The sequence below is a fragment of the Pongo pygmaeus genome, chromosome 12, assembly GCF_028885625.2.
Source record: "Pongo pygmaeus isolate AG05252 chromosome 12, NHGRI_mPonPyg2-v2.0_pri, whole genome shotgun sequence".
NCBI lineage: Eukaryota > Metazoa > Chordata > Mammalia > Primates > Hominidae > Pongo > Pongo pygmaeus.
The window spans coordinates 64,794,060-64,803,092 of NC_072385.2; the positions used below are offsets into that span (position 1 = coordinate 64,794,060).

Consider the following 9,033-nt stretch of genomic DNA (forward strand, 5'->3'; position numbering starts at 1 on the left):
CATGAAGACAAAATTGACACAATTCATGCAAATTGAGAAGGAAGTGAATATATGGCATTTGGAAGCATAAAGAGTAAGAAACAGAACATGACCAGTCAACTGCAGATCAGCATGTGTGCTGTGAGCCAGGAACAGATACTGGGCAGGAAAGGAGATATCTGCAGATGTTGTAAAGACCATATGTCTAAAGAAAAGAATGAAGAACTAAACCTAATTAAGACAAACAAAACCCTGGCACTGCTGGCTGTGGTTTTCACCAATGACTTGATTCAAAGGAGCTGATATCAGATCTCCATTATAGTTAATGTCCATGACAATAATGATAATTACTAGTGTTTATGAAGCACTTACTAGATACCAGTTCTTATGCTAAAGTTTGACATAGATCATCTTCTCTTATCCTCACAATAACTGCATGAGTTAGCACTAGGATTGCACTCATTTTACAGTTGGAAAACCTGAGGACCAACGTCACACAGTGACCGACTGATGATACTGGGATTCAAATTCAGGAATTCTGGCCCCAAAGCCAGCTTTTTAACCACTGTATGATAGCTGGCTCATTCCATTATGGTTAGTTTACACTTTGTCAGAAAATTCTTTTTGTAAACTTTATAAAATTATTTTAAAATATTAAAAAGTATTCACATCAGACTCAGGAACTCTATATCTTACTGCTTCCTCTTTCACTTTGAAACTCCAAACCAACAAGGAAGCAAATTGTTCAGCCACCATAGGCCAAAATTCCAGCAGTGGGGTATCACAGCCCCATCCAGAGCTGAGATCCATGTGTGCATGTTTTGGGGGTGGATGGATAGTACGGCGTGGAAAGTAGAGAGTGCGGCAGCTGTCACCTTAGTCAGTCACAGCTTAAGGAGAATAGATGGTGGTAGCAAAGTTGAGCATCACTTTTAGAAATGTGGAGAGGTGGTGAGGGGTGCTTGCAGCATGAGAGGCACAGCAGGGCAATGCTGCTTAAGTACCTATCACATACAAGTGAGCAAATACATGTTTTATGATGAGTGACTCAATGAGTGAATGAAATGAAATGACTGGTCTGAATGTACTGAAGATTGCATAATTTTGTGTAACTCTAGGTAAAGAATATGAGTGGTCATGGAATTGCGTTTTACTTTATGAACTAAAAGAAATAACTTTCAACATTTTAATATTCCTTGAATCTTTCTTAGATAAATTGCAATGATCAGTCACTACTAAAAAGTAGGATATCTGAAGCTGAGTGTGGTGGCTCATGCATGTGATCCCAGCACTTTGGGAGACTGAGGCAGGAGGACTGCTTGGGCCCAGGAGTTCGAGACCAGCCACAGCAACATAGTGAGACTCCCCCATCTGTATTTTTAAATAATAACATTTTTTTAAGTATGGAAATTATTTGCAGTGAACACATAAACTCTGATTAAAGACAAAGACTAAAAGTATGCTAATCAAATGGGCGTTAGAAGTTGTGACTCAGCTTCAAATTTAGCTCTGCTTCCTGGCAGCCAAGACAAAGAGGAGAACACAATAAGTTGCACTCCTGTCTTACTAGAAAGGAGGAAGCACTGCAGTCCCTCAAAGAAGACAGAGTTATTTTCTGAGCACTGAATTCCCAAGCAACTTTCTCACATAGAGTTATACATAGAAGTCGCTGGCGTTCTCCATTCTTCATTCTCATTTTTCCAGTACAATTAGGAGCAGATTTCATGAAATCATTACTTGCAGGAAAGCTATAAACTGAAGATATAACATTAAAAGACAACTCAGTGAGCCCTGTTCTGCGAGGGTAGCAAGATAATGTAATCCAAGTACAGCTTCTAGTCTGATCTGAGGTTGGAAATGAGACTCTCTATAAAGAAAGGAAACATGTTTGCTAAGCACCCAACATATGTCATATGCATGAAATATTTTCTTCCTCTCAGCATATGTGTTACTATCTCATTTGTAGAAGCTAAGCAACTTGCCCCAGATTCACTACTGTTTAAAGCAGAGTCCCAAGCTCATGCACACTTTCCTATACCACACGTCCTCCTTTCTTTCACAATTTTTATCAAGAAGAGTCAATGGACAATTTAGCCCCTTTCTTTGGGCAATTTGAGGTTATTCTCCCCAGTGAGGGCCTAGAGTGCTGGTGTTACATACCATATTAAGAACAACTCATTTTGTTCAAAAGCCAAAGGATTGTGGGGTTGACTCATATCTGCATGTTCAGAAATGTTCATGGCTCTTATCTAAAAGGAAGTCCATAGTATTGAGAGCTGTAAACTTCTCTGTTTAAATGGCCTGGGAAAGGATTATTATACTCTCTCTCCAGTGATCAGAAGACCTAGAGACTCCCTGTGGACAAGATGTTTACACTGTGACCAAAGCATGGGTAGGAACTGGTGGTGGTAAGGGAGACCCAGATGGAGAGAGGGCTCCAGGCAGATGAGAAAGAGCTGGAAGCTACAGAAGGGAGGATGTGGCTGAAGTCTCCAGTGTGCAGCAGGAGAAGGGAAGGTGGCAAGAGAGAGGTGGGCAGATAAGCAGGGCCAGATCATAAAGACTTTCCATTTAATTCCTTCATGCAGAGGGTCTATACACAGTATGAAGCCTTCTGTTTCTCCAAAAAAGTAGACACAATGTAAAGGAAAATCGCTGTGAGAAAGATAGCGAGTCTGGGGCCCCCTCAAGAACATCTGCACCTGGATCTCAAAGAAGGTGAATGGCAGTGATGGGAACAGGGGTGGTGGGGACAGAATTCTTCTTAGGCACCATCTGGGACTCCCATAGCTGTTCTCATCATCACAGCACCTCTCTCACCGCTTTGCAGTTGTTTGCTTGTCTCTGCCTCCACTGAACTGTATGCCCTACAGGACTGTCTTCATATTTCATATTTAGCTCAGCTTCCTGGTAGCCAAGACAAAGAGAACACAGTAAGTTGCAGTCCTGTCTTACTAGAAATGAGGAAGCACTGCAGTCCCTCAAAGAAGACAAAGTTATATTCTAGGTCTGCCAGACCTATGGGTATCATTTTTTTTTTTCTTTGCAAAGTGACTTTTGGTTTTTAAACAAGCTTTCAAAGAGAAAAAGGATGATGAGTAAAGCATAACACAAGAAATGTCAATTATTTTCTCTCTTTGTAACTTTTGTATCTCAGTTCCTGTCTGGGGACTCTACAAAATTTCCATGCCATCCTCTGTGACAGAATCCCCACAATCTGCCTGTGCCTTGCTGTGGCTCTCCGTCATGCTCTTCCAGGTACTATTTGGTCTCAGTTGCTGTGACCACCAGTGGGACTTTGCTTCTGCTCTTTACTCCCTCCCATCTCTTGTATCTTAACACAAGTTCAGACCACTTGACTGGGGTGCACCTTCATGCAAGATTCTTTCCTCAAGCTGCCTTGTGTGTGATAGGACCATTTTCATCAACTTACTTCTCTCAATTGGTCCCAGCATCTTTCTAACACCCCCATAGTGAGCCTTACTCAAAAGGACCACATTGCAGCTGGTGGAGTCTCCATAGAGTTCTCCCATTGGATGCTACATGAAGATGCTTCATAACTGTGAGGTGTGAGATAGGGAGATGGCAGCACTACCATTAATGAAGTGACTTATAGTGATGTATACCCACGCCAGGGCCATTGGGCATCTTAACCCTGGCCTAGTTTCAGACACATAGGCACCAAGAACCATCGAGCTAGCCTCTGCCAATCCAAGTGCACAGTCTCAGACAAAGTACCGAATCTAAGTTGACCTCATCTGGCATGTACTGGGGGAATTTTGTGCATGAGTGGATATAAAACCAGGTCCTGTTTTCCCATCACCACTTAGGTTGGTCCCCACTCTGCTGCTGCTGCAGAAGGCCCAGAGGTGACATCAGTCCTTTTTCCTCAAATGGCCACAAATCTGCTGTCCTGGGCAGCAGGAAGCATGCACTTCGTGGAGAGAATTTAATTTATGCCTAAATGTTAAGTCAACAGCAACATATGGACAGACATTTTTACTTAAACAACCAATAGCAATGTAACCTCTGCATAAAAATAGAGTGGGCCCTGGAAGGAACAGCTCCCTTGTGTAGCTGTTCACTGTCTATGGAAGGCCGTGTTCATATCCTTTTTTTTTTTCTTGAGACAGAGTCTTGCTCTGTCGCCCAAGCTGGAGTGCAGTGGCATGATCGTGGCTCACTACAACCTCCGCCTCCTGGATTCAAGCAATTCTCCTGCCTTAGCCTCCCAAGTAGCTGGGATTACATGTGCCTGCCACCATGCCCAGCTAATTTTTTGTATTTTTAGCAGCGACTCTACTTGCATGTGTGGGGACCTTTATCTATCAGGGACCAGAGGCTACTCATGGAGAGAAAAGACTTTGGGCACAGCAAACAGACCACATTCAGTCCATAACCCAGGCCAGTCTGGTTAGCGTATAGTAAGTTTGGCAATGAATTGTAAAGAAAGCACTCACCACTTTCTAATGTTCAGAAAGCTGAATATCAAACAAACACAAATCAGTTCACCATGGGCTATATAGTTTCAGGATTCTCCAACCTGGGGAACCAGCATTTCAGTGTTCAAATAAGGCACAAAATGTGCTCAAGTAGACTGGCCTGGTCATTGGGAAGCCATGTAACTCTTTCAAGAAAGCCCTGTAACCTGGGACTGGAGGTCCAGAAAGTCTGGACCTGTCCTCCAGTGATGACAATTCAGTTAAAAAGGCACACAAATTAACGAGCAAAATATTTGAGTAACTGCGTGAAGGCAGTGAAAGGCTGTCATGATTCTAAAATTGAAAATGATAAAGGATCAAAGGAAGAAGTGTGTGCTCTTGGCTCCACCTCAAGTCAAGACTGTTTGCTCTGCATTTTCCTTTTTCTTCCAACCCCTATTCCTGCCAGGATCAATAGGTCAGATGCAGGAAGGCCTGTGATTTTTTTTTCATCACGGCATGAAAATCTGTCAGACTCATGGTAGTGGACTCAGGTGAGTCTGCCATCCAGCAAGACCCTCTTCAGCTCTGAGATGGAAGTACAGTGGAGAGTCCCTCCCCTTGCTCTCAGAGACTTTCACTTTCACTCCAGCTCACAAGATTCTGGGGAAACTGGAAGCATAGCTCATCAAAAAAAGCTAGGGCCCCTTTCCTGGGTGACATTCTCGGTCAGTGTCTTGTTATTTCACCAAGTGCCCATTCTAGTGTCCTTCCTAAGCTACGGCCTGGCTCCCTGAGGACAGATCTCAATAAGAGCCTCCAAAAAATTGAGCTAGAGAGTGAATCATGAGTTAATATTTGGGTTCTAGTCCCAAGTGACCTTATATTCCACCCTTTTGGTGATCATCTACTCCAGGAGTTCTCAATTAGAGAAGATATTACCCTCACCGCCATCCCCAAGGAACACTTGGCTATATGTAAAGACAGTTTTATTTGTCACAACTAGTAGTGGTAGGGGGGGTGTTACCATCGCCTAGTAGGTAGAGGCCAAGGATTCTGCTAAATATCCTATAATCCACAGGACAGGCCCCACAACAAAAAACTATCCAACCCAAAATGTCAATGGTATCTAGGCTGAGAAAACGTTAAAACCACAGATTGTCACCTTTCCTGACATAACTCCCAGTTCCACAGGTCTTCCCAATAGAGGTAAGTTTCTTTGATATATTGGTAAGCCAGTTCCCACAGTTACACCTGGACACAGGATGCTGGAGAGGAGACTGGAAGTCCTGTGACTGAGTCAAGGGCTCTCCCTCATCAGAGGACTTAGCTTATGATCTGAATTCTAGTTCATGTGACACTTATAAAGGCATCCTACTGTAGTCCAGTCCTTCAGGGTGACAAACTTGTAGATAGCATGGATAATGACAAGGGCTCCTCTGTATTTCATTATATCCTTATTATTATTTTTTCATTAAGTAATACTAAATAACATCATCTGCTTGTTTTTGTTGGCTGAAGCATTCATTCAGCCAACAAATATTTATTGTGTGCCCAGTTAAGAACAAGCACTGTGCTCTATACTAAATGGGTGATAACTGTCTGCTGGGGCTAGTGAACACAGACCACAGTACCTACAGCAGGAGTTCTTCCTCGGGTGAGGATGGAAGTGGGGGGTGCTTGTTGAAATGCAGGATCCTGGGCCTTCCTCTAGAGATTCTGATTTTGTAAGGATGGTGCTCAGAAATCTGCATTTTTAGCCAGCACTTGATGTGAGTCTGATATAGGTTATCTATGGGACCATACTTTAAGAAACATTGGTAAAAATCATGAAATTCACTCAATCAAATCCCAGACCTGAGTATATGCAGTCTTGAGCTCTAGTGTGGTAATTTCCTATATCTGTGAAAAAAATCATTTAACTATTAATTGTCTCAACTTTCTTGTTTTTTAAACCAAAGGAGAGTAAGACCCTAATAACCTGTGTTCAAACATAGGTGGAGAGAAGGTAGAATGACCTTATTTATGTAGAAGCAGGGCACTGTCAAAGGAACAGAACCATATAATTTGTATGACATAGATTGAGCATTAGCCAAGTACATTTGTATCAGTGATAGTTAGGAGGAAAATCTCTTGCTTATGTAAGAGGTATGAACACTCTTTTTTCTCTGAACTGTCCTCAGCATACAATTATTCATAGCTTGATTAGGGAACGCTAATCTCCCCTGGTTATCAAGATAAATGGCTTCTCTGATTACTCTGTTTTCTTTCAAATCCTTTCTCAGGCCTACATCATTAATTCTCCGCTTGTGACTTTTCAATGGAGCACTTATTTTAGAGCACACTTAACCCTATTAGAGGTTCAAATCTAAACCTTGTTCCAAGCAAAATTCCTCCAAGCTGTTAGAAACACCTTAATACTTATCTATATCTAATATCAAGGAAGTTATCTATCTCATGTATGGGCGAGATACATAAATGTAGAATAGTTTTCAGCCCGATTGCTCTGACATGAATTACTGTGACCAATTTAGCAACAGAAGAAATCTATACAAAGAACTTCATAACGAATATATAGATTAAACTTAATGTATCACTGTCATCATTAGAAGGACAGGGTATGGATTAAAGGCCAGACTATCTCAGAAAATATGCCAGTCTCCCTTAAAATAATAAAAAATACATCTCTTTTCCAACTCATCTAAGAATTCCCTCCCATTCTGTTCCTTTAATTATATCTTTATTATGTAAGGTCTTTATTATACTTTAGTACGTTTTTATGTTCCTGTCTTGTTTTTGTTGTCTACCTTTTGCTACTACCTTTTAATACACCTTGACTCCTGGGCTCACAAAACAGAGCACCTATTGAATTTACTTACAGATTGAGCACCTCAAAAGACTCTAGCCTTTGCGCTCCTGTTCAGAACCATTCAAAATATGGATGAGTTTCCAAACAGGAAGGAAATGGAATATGCTAAAAACTCACAGTTTTGTGTGTAATCTGTAGCCTTAAATCATCCGAAGTACCCCAGATCCTGCACACCAAGGAGTTCCATCCCACTGTTTCGTCCAAATGAAAGAGAACCCCCTCCCAGCATTTTAGAACTTGGACCTGGCATACCAATTTAAATGCGAATGGTCCCTCAAACTCAGATTTGCTGCGAGATCCATTTTTAAGTAGACTATGCTCCCTGCAGACCAACATGCAAATGGTGCTCGAGTATACGTAAGAATCACAGAGGCAACGAAAAGACACCAACCATACCTATTTTCACAGCCTCCATTTTCAGGTTGAAATCCCAGTTCCTTGGCAATTTTAGGGACATTTTGCTTCCAGTTTAAGTGAGTAGTTAGTGAAGCGGTGAGTCTGTCACAGTTTGCGCCCTTCTTGTCTTTTCGCTCTTTCCCTCTGTTTTTGTGTCTGTTTTTGTTCCTCCTTATGATTGCTTCACAAGCAATCTTAGGCTTGAGGCTGATTTGCCAACGTGTCTCCTCCTTTCTCTTAGATGAAAGGTCCATCCATCTGTCACAGGAGGATGGCACCCAAACTCTCCCAGCCTCCACCCTCAGTCCCACAGGGGCTAGCACCCTGCTTTTCTTGCTTTCAGTTTTACCAGAAATATCCTAGTTGACACTTCCCTCTGCGTCATGGGAAGCAAAGCTCCTTTTCGAAAGAATCTCAGGCCTCACTGAGTTGAGGTTGTGATAAACAACTGCTGCCTCTCAGTTTTGTGTGTGTGTGTGTGTGTGTGTGTGTGTTTTAACTGTCTGCTTCCTTGCATTTGAGGAAGTGGGTGGCTGTTCAGTGAAGATGATACATTATGAGCACTCTTTCTTGAGAAAATGGTTTTTAGAAATGCTTGAAAAACCAGAATGGTTGCTTCTGTTATAAAAGGCTACAGTTTTAATTAAAAGAAAATGTCCAAACTCCCTTCATCTACTTCAACTCTAAGCTCTCCTCTTCCTCACCTAAAGGATCAAGCATCCGAAAATGGTCAGAAAAACAACAAGCATTCCCCCAAAGTTATCTTCTTTTAAATTCTTCCTGCTGTAAGGACCATGTCGCAAGCTCTCCAGCTGCTCAGGATAAAGTTTGCAAGTGATCTTAGCCTGATGTAGGGAGGGTTTTGATGTATTTGGCTTAATGAATCAACTTAAGCTAGGTCGACCCACTCACATATCCTAAGGGTTCTTTGGCATTGTACACAGGGTGTGGGCTTTAGAATCAGGGTGTGTGGGCTGTATACATGGTGTGGGTTTCCATTTGCTAGCCCTTCAACTTTTGAAAAAGCAACTGAATCTTTCCAGACTTTAATGTCCTCATCAGTAAAATGGGGTTGATAATAACCACAACTCAAAGGGTTTTTGCAAAGGAATCTAGTGCAGAGCTTGACACAGAGTGGTTGCACCACAAACATTAACTCAACCTTTATTCTATTCTATTTAGTTCAGTTCCGTGGCAAGCTTTCATGTTTAACTGGGTCAGTCTAACCTAGTGATTAAGCATTTGGGCCCTGGAAACAGATCACTGGTAGTCAAATCCTGGCTTTTTTGCTGTGGGACTATGGACAAGTTTCTTGACCACTTTGTGCTTCAATTCTTATCTGTAGATGGGGCAAATAATAGGGCTTAC

General features: G+C 41.9%; 1 protein-coding gene across 2 annotated transcripts in view; it reads right to left on the reverse strand.

Annotated features, from left to right (window-relative positions):
• ARHGAP25 (Rho GTPase activating protein 25) overlaps positions 1-8,115 on the reverse strand; it is a 92,381-nt gene extending 84,266 nt beyond the window's left edge. For both annotated transcript variants that reach the window (XM_054475778.2, XM_054475777.2), the window contains exon 1: positions 7,666-8,115. In XM_054475778.2, the coding sequence (XP_054331753.1) occupies positions 7,666-7,726 (61 nt within the window). In that variant the 5' untranslated portion in view covers positions 7,727-8,115. The remainder of the gene's footprint in view (positions 1-7,665) is intronic.
• Between the last annotated feature and the right edge of the window lie 918 nt (positions 8,116-9,033).